At 46.9% G+C, this 26,804-nt stretch overlaps 1 protein-coding gene across 1 annotated transcript; it reads right to left on the bottom strand.

Annotated features, from left to right (window-relative positions):
• Nucleotides 1-26,085, bottom strand: LOC124027443 (zinc finger protein 638-like). Its single transcript, XM_046339869.1, has 19 exons — nt 25,957-26,085; nt 21,983-22,095; nt 15,896-17,486; nt 13,982-14,043; nt 10,895-10,924; nt 10,514-10,764; nt 7,601-7,860; nt 7,168-7,383; nt 5,173-5,268; nt 4,957-5,003; nt 4,778-4,845; nt 4,532-4,563; nt 3,803-3,898; nt 3,428-3,547; nt 2,893-3,027; nt 2,631-2,675; nt 2,198-2,341; nt 819-2,004; nt 1-163 (listed from the first exon to the last, which is right to left on the bottom strand). The coding sequence occupies exons 1-18, from the start codon at nt 26,083-26,085 to the stop codon at nt 892-894; spliced, it is 4,548 nt and encodes a 1,515-aa protein (XP_046195825.1). The 3' UTR covers nt 1-163; nt 819-891.
• Between the last annotated feature and the right edge of the window lie 719 nt (nt 26,086-26,804).

The raw sequence follows: 26,804 nt of genomic DNA, 5'->3' as shown, positions 1-26,804 counted from the left end.
CCTGCTGCTCCGCCTCAGAGGCTGTGGTCACAGGGTCGTTAACTGTAACCTCTGTGGTTGTCTCGGGGAGAAGGGGCACCGCAGCTGCTTCCCCCACCTCGTCCACAGTCACAAAGTCTTCCATGTCGAAGGGGACGTGCTTCTCACCTAACTCCTCCTCTTCCTGAAAGAACACATGACAGGGAACTTTAAAAACCACCGTTTTCTTCATTCCCCAAAATGATTGGAAAGTTGATATTGGCATTCTGTATTCATGATGGGTATATGACACTCTGGTTCACTGGAGATTCTCTCTCCATCCATACATGCACAGAGTACACCAAACATTAGGATCACTTTCCTAATATTGAGTTGCCCCCCCCCGCTCTACAAGGTGTTGAAAGCGATCCACAGGGAAGCTGGCCTGTTGACTCCAATGCTTCCCACAGTTGTGTCAAGTTGGCTGGATGTTCTTTGAGTAGTGGACCATTCTTGATACACAACGGGAAACTGTTGAGGATGGAAAGAACTGCAACGCTGCTGGGTTTGACACAAACCGGTGTGCCTGGCACCTACTACCACACCCTGTTCAAAGGCACAAATATTTGGTCTTGCCCAATGGAACAAACACACAATCCATGGCTCAATTGTCTCAAGGCTTGAAAATCATTATTAAACCATCTCCTCCCCTTCATCTACACTGATTGAAGTGGATTTAACAAGTGGCCTCAATAAGGGATCATAGACTGTCCAGGTGAAAGCCTATCATGGAAAGCATTGTTAATGTTTTGTCCTCTCTGTATATAGAGTGAATACCAACACACTAGCCTCTCTCCTACCTGCTGTTTCTCCTCTCCGTTTCCTCTCCTGGACTCAGACCTGGCGCCGCTCTTCCCACTGTGCCGGCTCCCCTCATACCTCATAGAGGACCTGGACCCCGGTGATCCTGATGACCGTTCCCTGTGGGACCGCCTCTTCTCTCTCTCCCCTCCTTCCTTTCTCCTTCTCCTCCTCTTGGGTCTTCATCCTCCTCTCCCTCTCCCTCCTCGCTGTCTCCCTCTCCTCCCTTTCCTCCTCACGGGTCTTCCTCTTGGTGGCCTGCTCTCTTCCAGGCTCCCTGTCTCCACTGTGGTCTCTTCGGTTTCCGGTGGATGGCTTTTGGCCTGCAGGGGGCGCCTGAGCCTGCTCCTTCCTGGCCTGCTCAGCGCCGGCCCTACTGGTGGACCGGATCCTGCATTCCTCCAGCAGCACCTTCAGGATCTCTGGGGTCACTCTGGGTAGAGCGGGGGCAGCCTGAACATCTGGAGTCTCCTTATCTTTTGGTTGTTTACCTGGAGGATTCTCAGCTGCAGCCTGGTTGGTGGCAATCCTGGTAGAGGATCTGTTCCTGCTCTCCTGTCGTAAGGCCTCTATGATGGCTGCCATCACTTTTGGGGCTGGGGTGGCTGTTGTGGAACTGGAAACAGACATGTTCTCCGTCTCTGGTTTAGCAGCTTGAGGAGCGGAGGTAGCATCTGAGGAGACTGGTTCTTCGGACTCCGTTGTTGAAATGTCTACAACTTTCTCTGTGACGACCTCTCCACCCTGACCTCCAGGTTCTCTCTGGTTCACTCCTGCTGGCTGTAAGGGAGATGCATCAGGCTCCTTCTCTGAATCCTTTCCTCCTAATGCTGGAGACTTTGTGGCTTGAACCCCTTCTTCAACATTCATCCCTTCATTCCCTGGCTGAACCTCCTGTCCTTCAACCTTAGTATCAACCCCGGTTCCTGACTCCACCTTTAATCCTGACTGAGACAGTGAGTCCTCCTGGCCACCAGGGGGCATAGTGGTCTCTGCAGTCTGGGAGTCATTGCCATCAGTTGAAGCTGTTGAGCCGGCAGAGGAGATGTCGACTTTAGGTAGATCAGTCTTGGGATCAGGTTTCCAGGAGAAGGCAAGCTTGTTGTTCTGAACAATGCAGGGAAACTTCTGGAAGCGGTTGAAGACACTCTTGGCCATGTCTGCTGTTCCCATCTCAAAGATGATCTGCATGGGGTAAAGAAAACAGGATTGGATGGATGGCGTGGAATTACTATAGGCAGGGTAGATGCAAGACACTTGAACACACAAACAGTTAAACGTTCCTCACTAAGATGTCCCTCCCGTAGACAGACACTTAAGCACACAAAGACCCCCCCGTCCCCCAACACACACCCCTCCCCACCCACAGGTCCCTCACCTTGTCCTTGAGTGCCAGAGTCTGTTGGACTGTGCCGAAGCGCTGGACCAGATTCTGGATCTCAGTTGGGCCGGAGGGCGTGGCCGGGATGTTACTGACAACTAGGAGACGGTTCCAGTCATCATCATCATCACCTCCCACCTCCTGCAGGACGTATTGGAAACATTGAAATGTATTCATCAATTACAAAAACCTTCACTTGTATCAATTATTAGAAGCTCAACTTCATAAATAGTTGTTAGAAATTGTAAAGGGACTCTGCAATAATATATGGTCTTGGGTGTGATTCATTTCATTAGGTTAAATCATGTTTTAACATACAGGTCTTAAATCAGTTGGGATTGTCTGTGTTTTTCTGCCTTTTCCATGAGGTGGCAACAATGCTATTATTAAGAGCCTTTTAGGTTAGCTGAAGCAACAGTAAAATACTCACACTAACAGGATTCCTGGGTCCCATCAATGAATGGAAAAGTGCCACCTGTGGTAATAAAATGGAATGAAAAGTTCTTTATGTCGTCACTGATCAGAGAAGAATAAGTTGAATGTGCATAAACACTCTTTTCATAGTGGACATTTATCATACTTTGCAGCAACCAGCTGGAATTAAGTGAAGAAAACTGCCCAGAACAGAGGATGCTGGAGATGCACGGTTGAGGCCCTAATAGGGATCAGTCAGTCAAGCCACAGCATCTTACCGGTCTGTTGAAGTCCACCAGGAGGTTTGGAAGCAGGCTCATGTTCAGAACAGAGTCGTTGATGCAGACAGGCATGTCGGTGTAAACTTTCACCATCTCCTGGGCTGTCTCCACATCCTGCATGGTGACCAGAGCCTGGCGAGGACCACAAACAGACAGTCAGTCATATTGGGCACACAAGTTATACTGTTTAAAAATCAATGTGAAAATCATATGATATTGCCATTATACTGACTATTTTACCCAAAGCATCTGACAGAACATTTGACACTGCCAATATATTCAGCAGGTCCTACGTTGGAATAAAATTCCCAACCCTGGTCCTCCAGTACACCCAACAGCACACATTTCTGTTGTAGCCCTGGACAAACACACCTGGTTCAACTCATTGAGCGCCTGATGATTAGTTGACAAGTTGAATCAGGTGTGCTTGTACAGGGTGTACTGTTGGGGTACTGGAGAACCAGGGTTGGGAAACACTGCCCTAAGCCACATAATATGAAAGTGAGTGATTTATTGCAGATAGCGTGCCTACCTCACTGGGCTTGGTGATGAGGAGGATCTTGACAGGTGTTCCGAAGGGCTGGGCCAGCTTTGCGATATCAACCTCGGAGCAGCCGCTTTCAGGAAGTCCAGTAATCTTGACCATGCCCCTCTAAAAAGGTCAAACCACAGGAGACAAAGACCGTCGTAATAAAGACGTGGAGTATTTAGTGAGGTAACAAAAGAAAACGGTCAGAACGTTGTATACAGAGATATCATGAATAGAGCTGACAGTCACACAATTTCCTATTCTACCTGTCCTGACGGAGCCAAATCAAGGCTAATCTACATGATAGATTTCTATCTAAACGTTCCATAATGTAGCATCCCCTGCCTGGGCCTATGAGATATCAGTTCAGTTCTGCACCTTGTTTTCCCTCTGTAGTCTTTTGAGTCTCTCGAGCTGTCCCGCTCTACAGCCCCTCTTCCTCTTCCTCTGTGGCTTCACCTGCTCCCTGTGTATCTGTTGGGAAACCCATTTAATCTTACAGCTCAGACACCGCTGACTGGCTGGCTGGCTGGCTGACTGGCTGGCTGGCTGGCTGACTCAGTTTCTTATTGTTTTAAGTGTTAAAGATTAACTGAAACACTATATGCTGGAACACTAAACTTCCCAACACCCAGGATCTGTATACTAGGTGGTGTCAGAGGAAGCCCCCCAAAACAATCTCCCAAGTAATACTGTTCTCTCTGCTACCGCACAGCAAGCGGTACTGAAGCACCAAGTCAAGGAATAAAAGGCCCCTAACAGCTTCTACCCCCAAGCCACAAGACTGTTGAACAATTAATCAAATGGCCACCCAGACTATTTACATTGAACCCCCCTCTCATTTTTACACTGCTGCCACTCGATGTTTATTATCTGTTACGTAATTTTCTTCCGCTATTTTTTTACTTTTGTTTTTGTAGTAAATCTTTTCTTAACTCCATTGCTGGATAAGAGCTTTCACAGTAAAGTCTACACCTGCTGCATTCGGCACGTGACAGCAGTCACTTACTTGTATTTCTGTAGATGTGATATACAAGATTTAAATACTTCATTCAATTGTAATAGACATACTGGCAAATAAGAGACAGATAAACAAAAATAAAGCACCTCATTTGAATTCTTCTGACCAATGCTGGCTTCTGTGGGGGGGAAAAGTATAATGTTACATTTCACAACTCTTATTGATCAGGTCTATCAAACATCATTAGTTGATTAATATACAAGACATTAAGGCTGGCACCCTATTTGCTATTTAGTGCAATACATTTGAGCAGAACACAATGCACTATATAGGGAATAGGGTGCCATTTGGGATGCATTCCAAAAGAACATTAAGTGTATGTTTTTTTTAACCTGGGACTTTGACGGTCAAGTTGGCCTCGTTGGGGGCCGCAGGTGTCTTTGGAGCACCGATCACTTCTCTATGGAGAGTAGTGAAATGTGTGAACATCTGCCTCCGTAATAACACACAAGTGGCAAAGTTCAGGGGTCAAAGATAACCCTAGTATACACAGGTAATGCATAATACTTACCCCTTTATAATGACAGGTATGGAGGAAGTAAGCTCCCCCTCGCCATTCTGTAAAACAAAGAAAAAAACAGATTCAATTTGATCTATCATCACCTTTCTTTATATTTAATTTTCTCCTCTTTCTGTCATGAGCCAATTCTATGATATTCAATCCAGTGGATGAATACCCAGCTGGGAGCGGAGTTGGCTTTGGTACGGAAAGCAGGAAGGGACAAACCTGGTCGGAGACAGAGATGGGGTGTTCCCGTATGGTGAGAGTGAGGCACTCAGCCAGTGCTTTAGCATCCTGCTCTTTCTGCATGCAAACAGTGGCCTGCAGGAACAGAGACGCCAAGAGGGGTAGATGTTAGACAGATGGATACAAAACTAGTGATGGGGGGGGGGTACAGTTACATATCTGAATATCATTTTTGCACCAGTGGGTGTACCTGCACCATTACTCTGGCTTCATAGCTTGTTTCTTTTTTCTCAATAGGAAGCCATTTTTTTTGCAATTTTAATTCCATGACAAATCAAAACTTGGTTTTATCATGGTTCTCTCTTGTTCCTTTGCAGCAGACATACCGTGAGCATTATGTTTGGAACATTGAATCGCAACAAAATAACAATATTGAATGCAATACATATCGTGAGGTCCCTGACTCAAGAGCATTAGTGAGGTCAGAAACTGATGTTGGGCGATTAGGCCTGGCTCAACAGGGGGCGTTCTAATTCATACCAAAGGTGTTCGATAGGGTTACGGTCAGGTCTCTGTAGGCCAGTCAAGTTCATCCACACAGATCTTGACAAACCATTTCTGTAAGGACCTCGCTTTATGCATGGGGGCACTGTAATGCTGAAACAGTAAAGGTCCTTCCCCAAACTGTTGCCACAAAATTGGAAACACAGAATAGTCTAGAATGTCATTGTATGCTATAGCGTTAAGATGTCCCTTCACTAGAACGGCCCTAGCCCGAACCATGAAAAACAGCCCCAGAACATACCTCTGCAACCAAATTTTACAGTTGGCACTATGCATTGGGGCAGGTAGCGTTCTCCTGGCATCCGCCAAACCAAGACTCATCCGTCAGACTGCCAGATGGTAGAAAGTGATTAATCACTGCAGAAAACGCATTTCCAATGCTCCAGAGTCCAATGGCGGCAAGCTATACACCACCTCAGCCGACGATTGGCTTTGCGCATGATGATCTTACGCTTGTATGCGGCTGTCGGCCATGGAAACCCATTTCATGGAGCTCCAGACGAAGAGTACTTGTACTGACGTTGCTTCTAGAGGCAGTTTGAAAATCAGTAGTGTGTTGCAACTGAGGACAGACGATTTTTACACGCTACGTGCTTCAGCACTTGGCGGTGCCGTTCTGTGAGCTTGTGTGGACTACCATGTCGCGGCTGAGCCGTTGTTGCTCCTATACGTTTCCACTTCACAATAACAGCACTTACAGTTGACCGGGGCAGCTCTAGCAGGGTAGAAATTTCACCAATTAGATTGTTGGAAAGGTGGCATCCTACAACGGGGCCATGTTGGTCGTCACTGAGCTCTTCAGTAAGGCCATTCTACTGACAAAGTTTGTCTATGGAGATTGCATGGCTGTGTGCTTGATTTTATACACCTCTCAGCAACGGGTGGCAGCAATAGCCGAATCTACTCATTTGATGTCGTGTTTACATACTTTTGTATATATAGTGTATCAGTGTTTCCGCTGCAGTCATATATATGTAGTGCTGTGCCACGGCAAAATCATTCCCGCCACAACAGAACAATATGGACGATTTCACGAAGACGTTACTAATATATCTGCCTGGCACACTTTGAAGATGTTACAACAGTCCACATGTACTTTTTGGAAGCTAACCAGTTAATATAATAAATGCACAGGGGCAACAACATGCTTCAGCCTATTTATTCAGCCCTAAAAAATCAGTTTCAGTTTTTCCCCCAAAATTCCATTTCATCTGTTTATTTTTCACAGGTTTCCATTTTCTCTCTGAAAAATCACACTTATAAACAGGAAAACAAACAAATAGGATGTTAACTCCACAACAATGCTTAAACTGAGGGATTTTGATGGGGATTTTTAAAAATTATACAGGGCCGGGGAAAATCGACTCCAGGGGATAAACAAGATGTCTTCATACTTAGAAAAAAGACACCACTTAGCATTAAAGGGTATGATGTCTAACTTGACATTCCCACACAGTAATTTATACTCACTTTACTGTATTGCGGCTGCCCTTGGTTCTCATCCCCCTCCTCGTTCCTGATGATGAGGACGTTGGTGACCTTGCCGAAGGACTGCACCAGTGACACCACTTCCTGGTACTTGGCATCTACAGGGAGGCCAGACAGATAGAGCAAGTAGGAACCTGGAGGATTCTTCTTCTGCTGCGTTGGATTCGGCTTCTTCTGTGGCGCGCTGGAGGACTGGAGCTAAAATCAAGGAAGGAAGGTTTACAACCACTGCTTGGGTTGGATGGGAGTGTGAAGAAGCTGCTTATAAGTTAGTTCTAATTCAATTTGCGAATTTTCTCTAATGATATTACTACTGAAAGTAATGATTACTGATAATGAGGTTAATCTTAAGAGCCCTAATGACACTGTGCAGAGCAAACAAAAGATTGAACCAAAAGCTCTGCAAAGGGCACACCTCTGAGTCCTGTCCTAAGGCGGTCTCCTTCCCGGCCGCTGGCTTGGCGCCTGGCTTAGAGGAAGCAGAGGAAGATGGGCGATGTGGCTTCTCAGACATGGACGCCGGAAACTTGCTGGTGGACGACAAATAGGACTCACGTTTCCCGGACTCGTGTTTCCCAGAAACCCCTGCTCTGTTGCCGTGGCCAGTCGCACACTTGGCGGGGTCATTTCTGGAACGCTTCAGGCCTTCTCGAGAGGAGCTCCCAGTAGATATCCCTGGATGTAGGGGCGACAGATGTCTGGGCTATAATGACGTAAATATATCACAGTAGATATCCGTGGATGTAGGGGCGACAGATGTCTGGGCTATAATGACGTAAATATATCACAGTAGATATCCCTGGATGTAGGGGCGACAGATGTCTGTGCTATAATGAGGTAAATATATCACAGTAGATATCCCTGGATGTAGGGGCGACAGATGTCTGGGCTATAATGAGGCAAATATATCACAGTAGATATCCCTGGATGTAGGGGCGACAGATGTCTGGGCTATAATGAGGTAAATATATCACAGTAGATATCCCTGGATGTAGGGGCGACAGATGTCTGGGCTATAATGACGCAAAGATATTACAGTAGACATCCCTGGATGTAGGGGCGACAGATGTCTGGGTTAGAATGACGTAAATATATTACAGTAGATATCCCTGGATGTAGGGGCGACAGATGTCTGGGCTATAATGACGTAAATATATTACAGTAGATATCCCTGGATGTAGGGGCGACAGATGTCTGGGCTATAATGACATCGATATATTACAGTAGATATCCCTGGATGTAGGGGCGACAGATGTCTGGGCTATAATGAGGTAAATATATTACAGTAGATATCCCTGGATGTAGGGGCGACAGATGTCTGGGCTATAATGACATCGATATATTACAGTAGATATCCCTGGATGTAGGGGCGACAGATGTCTGGGCTATAATGACGTAAATATATTACAGTAGATATCCCTGGATGTAGGGGCGACAGATGTCTGGGCTATAATGACGTAAATATATTACAGTAGATATCCCTGGATGTAGGGCGACAGATGTCTGGGCTATAATGACGTAAATATATTACAGTAGATATCCCTGGATGTAGGGGCGACAGATGTCTGGGCTATAATGACGTAAATATATTACAGTAGATATCCCTGGATGTAGGGGCGACAGATGTCTGGGCTATAATGACATCGATATATTACAGTAGATATCCCTGGATGTAGGGGAGACAGATGTCTGGGCTATAATGAGGTAAATATATTACAGTAGATATCCCTGGATGTAGGGGTGACAGATGTCTGGGCTATAATGAGGTAAATATATCACAGTAGATATCCCTGGATGTAGGGGCGACAGATGTCTGGGCTATAATGACATCGATATATTACAGTAGACATCCCTGGATGTAGGGGCGACAGATGTCTGGGCTATAATGACGTAAATATATTACAGTAGATATCCCTGGATGTAGGGGCGACAGATGTCTGGGCTATAATGACGTAAATATATTACAGTAGATATCCCTGGATGTAGGGGCGACAGATGTCTGGGCTATAATGACATCGATATATTACAGTAGATATCCCTGGATGTAGGGGCGACAGATGTCTGGGCTATAATGAGGTAAATATATTACAGTAGATATCCCTGGATGTAGGGGCGACAGATGTCTGGGCTATAATGACATCGATATATTACAGTAGATATCCCTGGATGTAGGGGCGACAGATGTCTGGGCTATAATGACGTAAATATATTACAGTAGATATCCCTGGATGTAGGGGGCGACAGATGTCTGGGCTATAATGACGTAAATATATTACAGTAGATATCCCTGGATGTAGGGGCGACAGATGTCTGGGCTATAATGACGTAAATATATTACAGTAGATATCCCTGGATGTAGGGGCGACAGATGTCTGGGCTATAATGACGTAAATATATTACAGTAGATATCCCTGGATGTAGGGGCGACAGATGTCTGGGCTATAATGACATCGATATATTACAGTAGATATCCCTGGATGTAGGGGAGACAGATGTCTGGGCTATAATGAGGTAAATATATTACAGTAGATATCCCTGGATGTAGGGGTGACAGATGTCTGGGCTATAATGAGGTAAATATATCACAGTAGATATCCCTGGATGTAGGGGCGACAGATGTCTGGGCTATAATGACATCGATATATTACAGTAGACATCCCTGGATGTAGGGGCGACAGATGTCTGGGCTATAATGACGTAAATATATTACAGTAGATATCCCTGGATGTAGGGGCGACAGATGTCTGGGCTATAATGACGTAAATATATTACAGTAGATATCCCTGGATGTAGGGGTGACAGATGTCTGGGTTATAATGACATCGATATTAAAACAAAAAGGAAGGTATTTGGACATAAATCATGGACATCGAACAAAACAAACATTTATTGTGGAACTGGGACTCCTGGGAGTGCATTCTGATGAAGATCCAAGGTAAGTGAATATTTATAATGTTATTTCTGACTTCTGTTGACCCAACAACATGGCGGGTACCTGTATGGCTTGTTTTTGTGTCTGAGCGCCGTACTCAGATTATTGCATGGTGTGCTTTTTCAGTAAAGTTTTTTTTATTTAAATCTGACACAAGAATAATAAGGACTTGTAAGTAAGCATTTTACGGTAAGGTTTCCGCATGTGACAAATAAAGTTTGATTTGATATATTACAGTAGATAGGGGTAACAAATTACGTCTGGGTTATGACGATGTAGCACAGGGCAGATACATTACAGTGCCAACAGACTAGCACTCCAGGAATACGCTTCATCTGGGTCTGGGAAACTGTGTCAACCACTAGCCCAGATTAGCATCTAGACAAAGTGGCTTACCTGAGGATTCACTGGTTCTCTTCTCCGGCCTGTGAGCACTGGAGGCAGAACCACGATGGGACTGGGAGGGGCTGTGCCGACCAGAGGTGTGGGGGCGTGTCCATGGGATGTGGGCGGAGAGATCCTTCGGCTTCGGTCCGGAGGGGGTGGGAGAGGGGGACCAGGACAAGGAACGGGAGACTGAGCGGGAGGGAGAGCGTTCTAGGGACTGCCAGGTGGCAGAAGCATCCTGACCTTGAGACGGGTCCCTCCTGGTTTGGGGCAAAGAGTGGAGAGAGGAGTCAGAAGAACAATATGACATTAAAAAATAAAAATAAAACGGTGCAATTGGATAATCAGGGTGAAAAATAGGTAGTCCTACATTTTAGGAACATCTCTCACCTTGGGACATTTGGATTCCAGTCTGGATACCTTTGGGGGGGGGGAAGAAGAGACATGAGTATATCATCCATGGGTTATTGTTGCGTATTGATGGGTTAGGTTAGTTAACTCTAAGTCTAAGCCGTTGCGGGGGAGGGTTACAAAGCTAACATATGGAATTGTTTTAAGATGGCCAAACCATGGATCATTTAGCTATTTGATTTCAAATTTCTAGTAAACATTTAAGATTCTCAAAAAGCTAAAAAATAAATAAATAAAAAATACAGAAAATTACATTGTAGGATTTATTTATTTATTTGCAAATTATGGCGGAAAATAAGTATTTGGTCAATAAAAAGTTTCTCAATACTTTGTTATATACTTTCATTGGCAATGACAGAGGTCAAACGTTTTCTGTAAGTCTTCACAAGGTTTACACACACTGTTGCTGCTATTTTGGCCCATTCCTCCATGCAGATCTCCTCTAGAGCAGTGATGTTTTGGGGCTGTTGCTGGGCAACACAGACTTTCAACTCCCTCCAAAGATTTGCTATGAGATTGAGATCTGGAGACTGGCTAGGCCACTCCAGGACCTTGAAATGCTTCTTACGAAGCCACTCCTTTGTTGCCCGGCGGTGTGTTTGGGATCATTGTCATGCTGAAAGACCCAGCCACGTTTCATCTTCAATGCCCTTGCTGATGGAAGGAGGTTTTCAATCAAAATCTCATAGTACATGGCCCCATTCATTCTTTCCTTTACACGGATCAGTCGTCCTGGTCCCTTTGCAGAAAAACAGCATGTTTCCACCCCCATGCTTCACAGTAGGTATGGTGTTTTTTGGATGCAACTCAGCATTCTTTGTCCTCCAAACACAACAAGTTGAGTTTTTACCAAAAAGTTATATTTTGGTTTCATCTGACCATATGACATTCTCCCAATCTTCTTCTGGATCATCCAAATGCTCTCTAGCAAACTTCAGACGGGCCTGGACATGTACTGGCTTAAGCAGGGGGACACGCCTGGCACTGCAGGATTTGAGTCCCTGGCGGCGTAGTGTGTTACTGATGGTAGGCTTTGTTACTTTGGTCCCAGCTCTCTGCAGGTCATTCACTAGGTCCTTCCGTGTGGTTCTGGGATTTTTGCTCACCGTTCTTGAGATCATTTTGACCCCACAGGGTGAGATCTTGCGTGGAGCCCCAAATCGAGGGAGATTATCAGTGGTCTTGTATGTCTTCCATTTCCTAATAATTGCTCCCACAGTTGATTTCTTCAAACCAGGCTGCTTACCTATTGCAGATACAGTCTTCCCAGCCTGGGGCAGGTCTACAATTGTTTCTGGTGTCCCTTGAAAGCTCTTTGGTCTTGGCCATAGTGGAGTTTGGAGTGTGACTGTTTGAGGTGGTGGACAGGTGTGTTTTATACTGATAACAAGTTCAAACAGGTGCCATTAATACAGGTAACGAGTGGAGGACAGAGGAGCCTCTTAAAGAAGAAGTTACAGGTCTGTGAGAGCCAAGCCTCTTGCTTGTTTGGTGACAGAATATTTATTTTCCACCATAATTTGCAAATAAATTCATTAAAAATCCTACAATGTGATTTTCTGGATTTTTTTCTTCTTATTTTGTTGAAGTGTACCTATGATGAAAATTACAGGCCTCTCATTCTTTTTAAGTGGGAGAACTTGCACAATTGGTGGCTGACTAAATACCTTTTTGCCCCACTGTGTATGCAACAGTTCGGGCTGCCCAATTTGCATAGGTTTCCCTAATTATGACATTACATTGCACAACCTTCAATGTTACAGGAATATTTAGACTTATAGATGCCAAATTAGATAAAATACGTAATGGTTCCGTATTTCACTGAAAGAATAAACGTCTTGTTTTCAAGATGATAGTTTTGACCATATTAATGACCTATGGCTCGTATTTCTGTGTTTTATTAGATTAAAATTAAGTCTATGATTTGATAGAGTAGTCTGACTACGTGATGGTAGGCACCAGCAGGCTCATAAGCATTCATTCAAATAGTACTTTCGTGCATTTTGCCAGCAGCTCGTCGCTGTGCTTCAAGCATTGAGCCATTTATGACTTCAAGCCTATCAACTCCCGAGATTAGGCTGGTGTAACCGATGTGAAATGGCTAGCTAGTTAGCGGGCTGCGCACTAATAGAGTTTCAAACGTCACTCACTCTGAGACTTGGAGCGGTTGCTCCCCTTGCTCGGCAAGGGCCGCAGGTTTTGTGGAGCGATGGGTAACGCTGCGTCGAGGGTGGCTGTCGATGTGTTCCTGATTTGAACCCAGGTAGGGGCGAGGAGAGGGACGGAAGCTATACTGTTATACTGGCAATACTAAGATGCCTATAAGAACATCCAATAGTCAAAGGTATATGAAATACAAATCGTATAGAGAAATTGTCCTATAATAACTACAACCTAAAACTTCTTACCTGGGAATATTGAAGACTCCTGTTAAAAGGAACCACCAGCTTTCATATGTTCTCATGTTCTGAGCCAGGAACTTTTACATGGCACATATTGCACTTTTACTTTCTTCTCCAACACTTTGTTTTTGCATTATTTAAACCAAATTGAACAGGTTTAATTTTATTTGAGGCTAAATTGATTTTATTGATGTATTATATTAAGTTAAAATAAGTGTTCATTCAGTATTGTCATTATTACAAATAAAATTGGCCTATTAATCGGTACCGGCTTTTTTGGTCCTCCAATAATCAGTATCGGCGTTGAAAAATCATTATCGGTCGACCTCTAGTTGGCACATCAGCATTAACGACGTCAGACGAGTCACGACACTTCTCAAACCGCTCGGGACCCTACAGACATCTTCGGGAGAAGACTGATTTTTCGGGATGTCTCATGGTCTGATAAACACCGCTGTGGCTCGGCCAACTATCATGGACGCGGAAGGCCGACATAGGAGGATGTGATGGATTGAGACAGCCCATGCAAAAAAAAAAGATCTGATATCATGGATTTTGATGGGATTTATTTAATGTTTTACTTAGACTGATGGGTGCTTCAATAGACATAAGGATTTGAACTGCCAGCATAGTTTTAGCAACAACAAAAAATGTAAACACCCACTTGTTGCGCAGATCTCTGCAGCTAGCTGTGTGGTTGACTGTGTTCACGTGATCGATCCAGTCCTGGGAGGAAAAAAACAAAATAAAATAAATAATGGTTAGATATCTACCAGAGTCCAGCAGAGAGATGTGATTGGTAGGATCACATGTACACCATCATAGTGCCTATGCGTGTGTATGCATTAAGGAGAATGGTGGAAATGTATATTTAGGGGTATTGTTGATGTGTCGGTCTTCCATATCTTGAATGCATTCCTCAACAAGCTATCAAAAATATATGTATTGAAAATACTTGTTTAAGTTTGAGGCATCAAATCAAATGGCAAAGTACTAAAGAAGGTATCAAGATTTGAAGTTATCAAAAGAGACATTTTGGCAACAACCTGTAGAAAAAAACATGTAAATTGCAAAATTTTGTTTCTGGTATTAAAACAGCATTGATAATGTTTTTGTACACTGCAGAAGAGTGAATACTGGGTAAAGTTAGTCCTCTTCACCACAAATACGATTCAGCTTTTGCAGTTATATCCATGTCTTCTGTAATCTTCATCTTCTTCGTCATTAGCAGAGTACGGGTCAGGCTACTTTTTCAGGAGCAAATGTTTCTCTTTTTTTTCTCCTTGATTGTTTAGTGGTTTTAATTGTTGAACAACTCAGTAGCACCAACCATATATGGATTTACAAAGGAACGGTTTGAAAGGAGAAGACACCGTGTACGGTTAGATGCACACAATAATGCCATTTTGTGGATAGTCAGATCAATAAAGTAGTTTAATAAAAACGTTTCCATGCTTTGCCAGAAGAACGATTTCCTTAATAGTGCTGTTTACATGGACACATCTGGAATCAGGCTACCTGATGGCACTGACAAATGCAGAAAATTGCCAATCAAAATATACATTCTCCCACAGCGACCATGTTATTTTTGGGAAGCAGATTTGATTCTGATTCGGACATATAAAGTTTGTATGTGAAAACTATTTTTAAAGATGCATACATTGTTGTTCCGAATTCACTTCACTCTCGCTAAAGACAGAGGCTCGCTCAGCTGGTGCTGGCACAACAACAGATCACTGCTGGAATGCCAATTAAGGTATTTATATGTCCAAATAAAATGAAAGATTGTACAGAAAACCTGGTGCTTCAATCGCCGTAAGCTCACCAAACGTACAAACTGTTTATGTGAATCAGAACTGTTAAACCATTGCTTAAAATATGTTTCTTTTTGTAAGTAGAATCAAATATGTGTTGTATTTCACTGTGTTTTATGCCTGGTGTTTTATTTAAAAGTAGTTATGGTGTTTAAAGGAAAAATCCAACCCACAACTCTTTTTTTTCTCCTTTCTTCATTAGTCCATTGTTGATAGTCCCAAAAGGTTTTGCATCACCACGACAAGGTGGCAAGTGACACTTTGCTTCTTGAAAGTCCAATATCTTGAAAACTTGACTGCTGACATTCAAAACGCTGTGGTACTGTATCAACAGTGGACTAATGGAAACAAATTCCAAAATATAGTTTGAGTGGAATTTTCCTTTAACTGCATTGGGCCTTTATAAAAGCTTAAAGGGATACTTTGTGATTTTGGCAATGAAGCCCTTTATCTACTTCTCCAGAACCAGGGGAACTCATTGATACCATTTCTCTGTATCCAGAATGATGTAAGTTAGAAGTAGCTTTGCAAGCCAAAGCCTACTAGCATCAGCACAACAACTGGAAGTCTATGGTATCTATTAGCATGCTAGCAGTTGAAAAAGACTTCCAGTTATTGCACTAACGTTAATTAGCAACGTCCGAACTGGACGCAGAGACAACAAATGGTATCCACGAGTTCATCAGACTCCAAAATCCTGAAGTATCCATTTAAAAAAAACTCTGCTTGGCGAACAACGTGTGCGGTACAGGTACGGTACTCACCTTAGCCCGTTCACATTGCATGTCGCACAGGGAGCAGGTGTGGGGGTACACCTTCGGAGGGTCCGCCGAGAAATCACCTATCATGGTGGGTGTTGGGAGCCTCTTGGTTGTGCTAGAGCTGCGTTTGGCACCGGAGGGTCTGGTTGATTTTGACGACTCACTCCTGGCTTCGAACTGTGGCCTTGATCTGGACCCTTCGCGCTCCAACCGAGATCTTGATGGCGGCTCTCTCACGGGCGTTCTTTTGTGCTTGTGAGTGTCGGGGATTGGAGCACGCCTCCTGTAGTCTTTGTCTTTCTTTGAGTCGGAAGAGTCGTCGTGCCGCCTTGGGGATTCAGCTTTACGTTTCAAAGATGAACCGGTGGACTTTGACTCTGGTTTAGTTGCTCTCTCCTTGGACGGTAGCTCGCGTTTGTAAGAGTCCCTACCCTCTTCCGCCGCCCTACTCGCATGGCCGTAGTCGATAACTTTACCCGCCGTTTGCGTCACACTCAGAAAAGTTGGGATGTTGGTCGGACATGAATGTGCAGGATGCCGCTGTGGTGGAGAAAGACGCAGCGGTGGTGGCAGGTTAGGAATAGCAGGGAGAGTTTGAGAGAACGCAGGAGGGCCTGTGTTTCTGTTTGTCTTGTGTATCTGTATGTCACGTAGGATGAAGGGCAGAGTGTCTGGAGTTAGTTGGTCATCAGGGTAGTGGCTGAGAACCTCCAGGTCATCGTTTGACAAACCGAAGCCGGCCAGGATACTGCCTGCGCTCTCAGGTACGTACAGACCCTGCATGTTTCCACCCTGTGGACGAGCCGGTTGAGAAACAGGAGCATTCCAGCTTTGCATGCCCCCTCCTGAATGCCCGCTGTTGGGGTTAGCATGAGAGTGTGATGACTGCTGGAGGTGCTGCTGCTGATTGAGACCAAAGAGTTTACTGGGAGTCTGGTAGTTGGACCAGTCCACATCTTGCATGTGATTCTGCTGGTCATCGCAGGAGAGCGAAACAAGGTTGTTGCTGTTAGAATAGGCAGTCTCTGAACTCCCACCCCGACCGTCCCCGTGCATGCGGGGATCTACACAGTGCTGCCGGGGGATCTGGGTATTCTGGTTGAGTAGCCGGTGGTCCTCGTCCCTCCCACCCTGAACACGGACAGAAATCGCTGACTCCAGCTCCTCGGGTAGCCGTGTTTGCGGCGGGAACTGACCCGCCTGGTAGCTGTTCATCTGGGCCATGTTGTTGCCGCCCGTAGAGTGGCCCGGTTGTTGTTGATGGTATGGCATGTTCCTGGGCCTGTTGAAGGGTGGCCCCTGTTGCTGAGGCTGGTACATGACGGGGGCGAGCGGCTGAGCGATGTTGTTGGCAGCTGCTTGCTGGAGAAGGTTGAGCAGGGCCCGTTGCTGGTTGCCGTGGTTACTGGCAGCGGCGATGATGCTCAGTTGGTGCAGGGCTAGCTGGGCTTCGATCTGGGCCAGGTGGATAGCCGCGGACGGTCCGAAGAGGAACGGGGTTCCCCGGCCTATGGTACAGAAGGCACTGGCTGCCCTATCTGCCCAAGCTGATAGAGGGTAGAGCTGGGATGGACTTTCTGTGAGCAACGCGAAGCTGAGAGGTGGAAAGCAGAAACAGGATTACAGATGCTGGGCCTCCTCAATTTTGATTTGCTTGAATTATTTCTTCTTATTGGTATTCTTACAGGAGGGGATCCCTATGTAGTGAGAAATGTCTATGATTTCACCATTTGTTTTTCCTTTTAAATTGAGGGGAGGGAAAATTCCATCATCTTCTCTCAAACATCTTGCAGTCATGTTCTTTTACAGGGTGGAAAAGCAAAGAAATGTTAACTATTCAACATCATTAGACTTACCATCAATTTGATACAAAGGCCAATAAAAGAATAACATGTGTAAGTACAAAAATGAGTACAACAATGAAACGTACCCAATGGCACTTGTTTTGGACCTACCCACCACATTAACCATTTTCTGGGAGAAAAACTGAGCTAATGGGCATGTTAAGATGTCCTAGAAGAATGGACCCATTGCTATTTGCATCAGGTGTCACAGAAAACAGACCATTACTTACTTACACAACTCAATCTGATTTGGATAAAAGACCAGCAACCTACTATAAAAATCAGTGGTATTGTGAGATATTTAAAAGGCTGCCGCTGGAGAAAACAAATTCCATACTTCAGAACAAAGGTGGGGGAAATATGGGACCCCTTCAAGCTATCTTTCCCCTAATCTTGCAGATATCCTGAGAAATGTCATGGGTAATAAGAAAGAATGTTTGTTTTTGTTAATGTAAAAAAATATATATATTATGTAATGTATAGGTAACTGTCAAAATAAAGTAAACGCCAACATAAAGTGTCTTAATAGGGCCTTGAACCACGAGCCGTCAGAACAGCTTCAATGCGCCTTGGCATATTCTACAAGTGTCTGGAACTCTACTGGAGGGATGCAACACCATTCTTCCACAAGAAATTCCATCATTTGGTGATTTGTTGATGGTGGTGTAGAATTGGGATAAGATCTGGTGACAGATGGCCATAGCATATGGTTTACATCGTTTTCATTCAACAAACCATTTAGTGACCACTCGTGCCATGTAGATGGGGACATAGTCATCTTGGAAGGGAACACTCCCATCAGGATAGAACTTCTTCACCATAGGTTGACGGTGATCACTCACTCAGATTGGCTGTGTATTTCTTGCCATTTACCTTGCCCCCCCCTTAAGGGACTGAGTGGACCTAAACCAAATGTTCACTTCAGTGAACTGTTGGAATCATGGAAATGTATTATTCTAATTCCATAGTTAGAAAATAATAGCGGACACTTTGAATACAGTGCTGGTTGACATGAAAATGAACAAAAATGCCATAGAGACAGGGTAGCAACCAAAGTGTTGATAAGTGTTTCTTAGGAGACCCTATAATCTTTGGCTACATGTAATGTTCTCTTAGCTACTGCATGTAGCAAACATACTCAGGCTTCACGTATCCCTCTGATTTAGAAGATAATGTTGCACAAACATTCTGATTTAGGTCTACACCATCACTGGTATTATCAGACTGTATAGCTAGTTCAATTTTCTCTGACTCAGTACATTTATTAGCTAACGGGGCTAAGTATGTGGAAAGCAGCACAGAAAGAGAGTGGAAAGAGATGACTCAAGTAGTGGAGTAAACTATAAAAATGGACATTACACATGGCATATCAGATTTAACAAACCAAACATTCAAATACCGGTATAGAAGGTAAAGTAAAAACCCAAACAGGTCCGTACACCAAATACCGGTATATTTGAGCAATATGGGAAGAGGTGGTGTGGTATATGGCCAATATACCACAGCTAACGACTGTCCTTAAATCACGACATAATGCGGAGTGACTGGATACAGGCCTTAGCCATGGTATATTGGCCATATACTACAAACCCAAGACGTGCCTTATTGCTATTATAAACTGGTTACCAAAATAATTAGAGCAGTAAAAATAAATGTTTTGCCATACTCGTTGCATAGTGTGATATACCACAGCTGTCAACCAATCAACATTCAGGGCTCGAACCACTCAGTTTATAATGTAAAATACGGTATACCAACCAGCCCTGTCACTTTTGTTTTCTGTTGCTTATGTTATGTTTTATATCATCTTGATTCTTGCTTGTATTCAAATATATGTATAATTTGCTATGATGTTTACCTGAAACAACAATATTAAGGGAAAAATGATTATACATAAATTCAATAAAAGCCCAAACAGCAGTATTTTATAACATCGTTTTCAGATGACAGACCAATTCAATTATAATGGCGTCCGCATGCTTCTCAGCCGAAACAGATCAGAAGGGTTTGTGCGTGTATGACATTGTGTCGTTTAGTTAGTTTTGAACTTCAGTAAAGTTTTCTTCGGTTGTTCGGGCACAGCCATTTTTCTTTCGAGGCAAGCCGAAGTCAGTAGTAGCCAAAGTCTACACCCCTTTCATCTGTGCCTGGTCAAAAGTAGGGATTTTTCAATAAAGTCTTTGTTTTCATTCAATGAGATACTGCTCATTTTCACGCACATTTTTTTCATTAAGAAATAATGCACCACATCTTAGTTAGATGTAAAAATTGGACGACTAAGGTCTTCTGCAAAAACAGCACAATTATTGACCGATTTCTTGAGTTATCTTAGATTCATTCTGACTATTTTAAGGAAGTGTATACTGGCTCCAGAGTTTCAAAGTGCTATTGCTGCCTTTTGCAATTTTCTAAAGAGAAGGTATTTTAAGGGAGTATGTGAGAGCACTCGTTCGGTTCGCATAGGTGCCAGTCGAACTGAAGCATGCTGACACCTTAACCCTATAAAGCTGTGTAGTAATTTAACCTTCTGGTTTTATTTATTTATTATTTCTCTTGATATGGAAGATACTGGGCTAGTATGGCCAGACATATGATCATCCAGTAGAGGCTGGTGGGAGGAGCTATAGGAGGACACTCATTGTAATGGCTGGAATTAAATGGAACATAGTCAAACGTGGTTTCCATATGTTTGTGCTTGATATTGTTGCATTTATTCCATTCCCGCCATTACTATGAGCCCGTCCTCCTATAGCTCAACCCACCATCCTCCATTGCTGTTATCAATAGGCCTTAAAGGTCATTAGCCTCTATCAATGGAGTATGTTCCTAGTTACTGCACTCATTGTAATTTGAACAGAATCCTATATACACTTGTCCTTTCTTATGTATATATTCTGCTCTTTGAGACTGATGCATGATGCCAACCCAGATTAACTTCTAACTAACCTATCGCTAATATCCACACAAGCTTGCTTGACCAGTGTACTAAATCTGTGCAGGATGATGATGGACTTCTCAATTACAAGATAGACTATCATCAGAGTCTGACATATTACAGTGCTTGTTTACGGAAACCGCCAGAGTCAAGTCTGTGCTAATTAGCTATCTGCATCTCCGAACACCTGAGTATTAACAGAAGACGGACGTCACAAACCTGTTGTCACATAAAGATACTATCAGCTGCAACTGCGTTAACCGGGTCCAACTCCGCCCCTTTCTCAATTTTGAAAAGAGAAACGGGGTGTGGCTTTGGTGGTTAGTTATGCGTCATTCTGGTCATGCGCGCCGAAACCAACGTAGCTTGTTGGTTTGCCAGTAACTACATATGTGTTGACGTCATTTCTAAAGATTTGCTTTTGGAGAACTGGCACTTTGGTCAAATATCGTATTGAATCCAATTTTATTTTTAAGCATTAAATGACCTGGTATGATGGTGCATTGATCAGTTATACCATTTGAATACGTTATTTTTTGCCCAAAGCCGATCTTTAAAACAGTAACTGTATATTTTCCATTTGTGAAATTGTTTTGATGTGATATGAAAGTAGAAAGCTTTATATTTCTAGAACCATACCGCAATTGAAAATCGATTCACATTTAGATTGATTATTTGGCTAACAGAGCCAATTCGCCTCTAAATAGAACATGTAACGGTAAGGCCCTTCTAGTCCATTATTGGGCTACTAGCAACATAGCTGTAGGTGGCCGGTTATTCATTTACATGAGTTACATCGCTAATATTAACAGACGTTTTCTAGCTGTACTGTAAAGTTAGCATATACATGATATACATACTGCACAATATGTCAAATGCCGCTTAATTACAAACGCATTGATTCGCTCTGATGCTATCCAGTTGGAATGAGGACAGTTTGTTACAATGCTAAGTTAGTTAGCTAGCTAACCTAAATCATCAAGCTCCTGTAATGCCCATTTTATTGGCTAGTACCAACCAGCTGTGCACTCGTGCAAATACATTCCTGTCGTTTTATAATATAGGTTTGCGGATAAACTCGTTCCACATTGACTAGCTGCAGTGTCCGAATAAATGCAGCTTTCCAGGCCTAACGTCAGGTTAGCTAGCTAGCTGCATTGTAAAGCCATTTTGTTTTTTTGCTGCGATGCCAGTAGCAGAACGAGGAAGCATGAATGGTATTTTTATCCCCGAACGAACGGTGATTACTATCCGTGAAGATGCTATTTTTCAAAATAATCTGTTTAGACATAGCTACCTGTCATACAATACCGGGTGTGGTTCTTTGTTTGTCTTCGTGGGACCTGTTGAAATCGGCTCTTCTCTTCCCTGTGAAGAAGGCTATAACCGCTTGCGCAAAAAGCCCTACAATGAAAACAGGCTGACTAATCGAGAACAGAACCAATGATTCAATCTTAGGCATTAAATCGAATTTTATTGCGCCTTTTCTGCTCAAAAAAAGAAGTACGCCACACACACAGTATCTTCTTTTCTATCAAAATGTGTAAATTATAGTTTATTCATCGCTATAATTTATGTAAACTACAAACAACGTTTCTACCACTCTACCAGCATACATCAGAGTTATTCAGTGCTCCTATTTGCAATTGTTTTGTGAAGTTATGACAGATTGCATATTTGGTCAATATTGAGATATTACACATTTGTTATGGGAAACTTTTGTTATTAGATACCTACTGTTATGTTAGTGTCGTGTACTGTACGCTTGAATTTTTTTCAAAACAGTACATACATTCGGGATGAGGCTAAATTAGGATTTGAGACTGCATCAACCTCAACACTCTCTTTCTCTTAACAATGCAAACATGTCTAAATAGATTTTTAAAGTCACTCCTGATGAGACTAAATAAAGTTGTATGGAATTGACTGTGTCCTGTGAATGGCTGTTCCCAACATTCCGGTGTGTCTGTGGCCAAAGCTCCCATAACCCTCTCATTAGCTCGTCATTTGACAAATTATCAGGCTTGTAACGGCAGCTGTCTTCATTCCTCCTGGGTCATATTAAACTGCTGTCATCCAAACATTGATAGACAGTGGGATAGACAGAGGCTGTGTACGTGTGAGAAAGAGAAATAGTGTGTTTGTGAGATATTGGCCTAGGTCCGACAGTATGGGCTTTTTGTGTGTGCGTGCATGTGCTTATGAGAGACAGAAGCTGTACGTTTGAGAGACAGAGGGAATGATGGAGAGAAGGGGGGACGAGAGAGAGAAGGAATGAGAGGCAGCGTGCCGGTGTATTTAAACATGCCACAGACATCTGATCCAAGCGATGTATTCGATACCAGAAACATTTAAAAACAGACACAGTAACACATGATCCATCCATGCCGGCCTGGTAATCGATATGGGGATGAACTATCTGACGACATTATGTACTGTATGCGCTATCTCTCTCAGTGGGTTTGGTGGTGGTGGGGGTCCGAATGACTTGCCTCTCAATCATATTTCCTGTCATAACTGGTTGCTGTTTGCGTCACCAAAGTGCACCTGTGGGCAATGTCCCCAGTACCCCACGGCGGCTGATGCTAGATTTGGAGACATGTCGTGGGGATGAAAGACACACAACCCCTGCCATTGGAATCCACCTCACCTCTGAACTCTGAGTCAGATTATAGATTTTTTTCTTCATCATGCAAATTCCCATCACCCAAACTGCCTGACTCCCTTTCTGTGTCCCATCTCTCTCTCTTCTTACTCCACTCCCCCTTTCTTTCTCTCTCGTCTCCCCCTATCCCTCGCCACCGCCCCAGGGCCCCTACCCTCGCCACCGCCCCCAGGGCCCCTACCCCTCGCCACCGCCCCAGGGCCCCTACCCTCTCCACCGCCCCAGGGCCCCTACCCTCTCCACCGCCCCAGGGCCCCTACCCCTCTCCACCGCCCCAGGGCCCCTACCCCTCTCCACCGCCCCAGGGCCCCTACCCCTCTCCACCGCCCCCAGGGCCCCTACCCCCCACCGCCCCAGGGCCCCTACCGCCCCAGGGCCCTACCCCTCTCCACCGCCCCAGGGCCCCTACCCTCTCCACCCCTACCACCGCCCCAGGGCCCCTACCCCTCTCCACCGCCCCAGGGCCCCTACCCTCTCCACCGCCCCAGGGCCCCTACCCCTCTCCACCGCCCCCAGGGCCCCTACCCCTCCCCAGGGCCCCTACCCCTCTCCACCGCCCCAGGGCCCCTACCCCTCTCCACCCCTACCCCCAGGGCCCCCAGGGCCCTACCCCTCTCCACCGCCCCAGGGCCCCTACCCCCCCGCCCAGGGCCCCTACCCCTCTCCACCGCCCCAGGGCCCCTACCCTCTCCACCGCCCCAGGGCCCCTACCCCTCTCCACCGCCCCAGGGCCCCTACCCCTCCACCACCCCAGGGCCCCAGGGCTCCCACCGCCCCCAGGGCCCCTCTCCCACCGCCCCAGGGCCCCTACCCCTCTCCCACCGCCCCAGGGCCCCTACCCCTCTCCACCGCCCCAGGGCCCCTACCCCTACCGCCCCAGGGCCCCTACCCCCTCTCCACCGCCCCAGGGCCCCAGCCCCCAGGCCCCTACCCCTCTCCACCGCCCCAGGGCCGCCCTCTCCACCGCCCCAGGGCCCCTACCCCTCTCCACCGCCCCAGGGCCCCTACCCCTCTCCACCGCCCCCCAGGGCCCCTACCCCTCTCCACCGCCCCCAGGGCCCCTACCCCTCGCCACCGCCCCAGGGCCCCTACCCCTCTCCACCGCCCCAGGGCCCCTACCCTCTCCACCGCCCCAGGGCCCCTACCCTACCGCCCAGGGCCCTACCCTCCCCCAGGGCCCTACCGCCCCAGGGCCCCTACCCCTCTCCACCGCCCCAGGGCCCCTACCCTCTCCACCGCCCCCCAGGGCCCCTACCCTCTCCACCGCCCCCAGGGCCCCTACCCCTCTCCACCGCCCCAGGGCCCCTACCCCACCGCCCCGGGCCCCTAGGGCCCCACCGCCCCAGGGCCCCTACTCCACCGCCCCAGGGCCCCTACCCCTCTCCACCGCCCCAGGGCCCCCCCTCTCCACCGCCCCCAGGGCCCCTACCCCTCTCCACCGCCCCCAGGGCCCCTACCCCTCTCCACCGCCCCAGGGCCCCTACCCCTCTCCACCGCCCCAGGGCCCCTCCACCGCCCCCAGGGCCCCTACTCTCCACCGCCCCAGGGCCCCTACCCCTCTCCACCGCCCCAGGGCCCCTACCCTCTCCACCGCCCAGGGCCCCTACCCCTCCCACCGCCCCTAGGGCCCCTACCCTCTCCACCGCCCCCAGGGCCCCTACCCCCCTCTCCACCGCCCCAGGGCCCCTACCCCTCCACCGCCCCAGGGCCCCTACCCCTCTCCACCGCCCCAGGGCCCCTACCCTCTCCACCGCCCCAGGGCCCCTACCCCTCTCCACCGCCCCAGGGCCCCTACCCCTCCCACCGCCCCAGGGCCCCCTACCCCTCGCCACCGCCCCAGGGCCCCTACCCCTCTCCACCGCCCCAGGGCCCCTACCCCTCTCCACCGCCCCCAGGGCCCCTACCCTCTCCCACCGCCCCAGGGCCCCTACCCCTCTCCACCGCCCCAGGGCCCCTACCCCTCCACCGCCCCCAGGGCCCCTACCCTCTCCACCGCCCCAGGGCCCCTACCCCACCGCCCCCAGGCCCCTCTCCACCGCCCCAGGGCCACCCTTAGGGCTCTCCCCTGGCACCGCCCCAGGGCCCCTACCCCTCTCCACCGCCCCAGGGCCCCTACCCCTCTCCACCGCCCCCAGGGCCCTACCCCTCTCCACCGCCCCAGGGCCCCTCCCACCGCCCAGGGCCCCTACCCCTTCCACCGCCCCAGGGCCCCTACCCCTCCCACCGCCCCCAGGGCCCCTACCCCTCTCCACCGCCCCAGGGCCCCTACCCCTCTCCACCGCCCCCAGGGCCCCTACCCCTCTCCACCGCCCCCAGGGCCCCTACCCCTCTCCACCGCCCCCAGGGCCCCTACCCCTCTCCACCGCCCCAGGGCCCCTACCCCTCTCCACCGCCCCCTAGGCCCCTACCCCTCTCCACCGCCCCAGGGCCCCTACCCCTCTCCACCGCCCCCAGGCCCCTACCCCTCCACCGCCCCAGGGCCCCTACCCCTCCACCGCCCCAGGGCCCCTACCCTCTCCACCCCCCCCAGGGCCCCTACCCTCTCCACCGCCCCAGGGCCCCCTACCCCTCTCCACCGCCCCAGGGCCCCACCCCTCTCCACCGCCCCAGGGGCCCCTACCCCTCTCCACCGCCCCAGGGCCCCCTGCCTCTCCACCGCCCCCAGGGCCCCTACCCCTCTCCACCGCCCCCAGGGGCCCCTACCCTCGGGCCACCACACCTGTTCGCAGAGTTCTTTGGAGTCACTCATGTTTCATGATCAATGAGGTGAAGATACATTTGGCTGTCGTAAATTTACCCCTTAGCCCCGCGCCTCACCCCTCAGCCTCATGACAATCATTTTTTATTGGACAGAGATGCACATTATTCAAACACCTGTCTGAATGGATAAACAAGTGCTTACAATGTTGACAGGATAGGGTAAGGAATGGACGGGACGGCTAGCAAACGTAGGCAGGGAGATACGCGGATCATGGGCAGGCAGCATTAGCTCATGGAGATGTACGTATGCCATCTTGTATGTGTACAAAACAAATACCAACCATATCACAGATGACAAGATGTATGCTGTTGCTAGGCGTGCTGCATGAGCAAGTGAAGACAAGCCAGTGACTACTGTCTGTCCATGTGGATGGTGTGTTCAGTTACTTTCCCATTCTAAGGGAAAGGTAGAAGATGATGATGGTGATGCATGTGACATGTTACTGTCACAGGTAATAATATGGTTATTGTTGGGGGGGGGACAGAACATGTCTATAAATCCTCCAGGCATTCCATAAACCATGTGATTACGATTTCAAATCAAATAGGGACCTACCATTTTTTATTTCCAGGCAATTTCTGTGGCGTAGTGCATTTATATAATAATCATATCAAATTGTTAATCAAACCTCATGACTGACCACACTGAGAAAATAACATATCTCTATTTCACCAGTCTCAACTTAATAAGATGATCATGTGCTCCTG

Source organism: Oncorhynchus gorbuscha, unplaced genomic scaffold, assembly GCF_021184085.1.
Source record: "Oncorhynchus gorbuscha isolate QuinsamMale2020 ecotype Even-year unplaced genomic scaffold, OgorEven_v1.0 Un_scaffold_3237, whole genome shotgun sequence".
NCBI classification, from domain to species: Eukaryota; Metazoa; Chordata; class Actinopteri; order Salmoniformes; family Salmonidae; genus Oncorhynchus; species Oncorhynchus gorbuscha.
Note: the sequence above shows the minus strand (reverse complement) of the source record. Positions and strands in the feature narration are given on the sequence as shown.

Excerpts from the sequence above, each read along its gene's own strand:
- LOC124027443 (XM_046339869.1), bottom strand. The coding sequence starts at position 26,085 with ATGAGTGACTCCAAAGAACTCTGCGAACAGGTGTGGTGGCCCGAGGGT. Across the intron at positions 17,487-21,982 it reads CAAACAAAGAACCACACCCG|CTTCGCGTTGCTCACAGAAA; the intron begins GTATTGTATGAC and ends TCCACCTCTCAG. Across the intron at positions 4,846-4,956 it reads ATACCTGTCATTATAAAGGG|AGAAGTGATCGGTGCTCCAA; the intron begins GTAAGTATTATG and ends TACTCTCCATAG.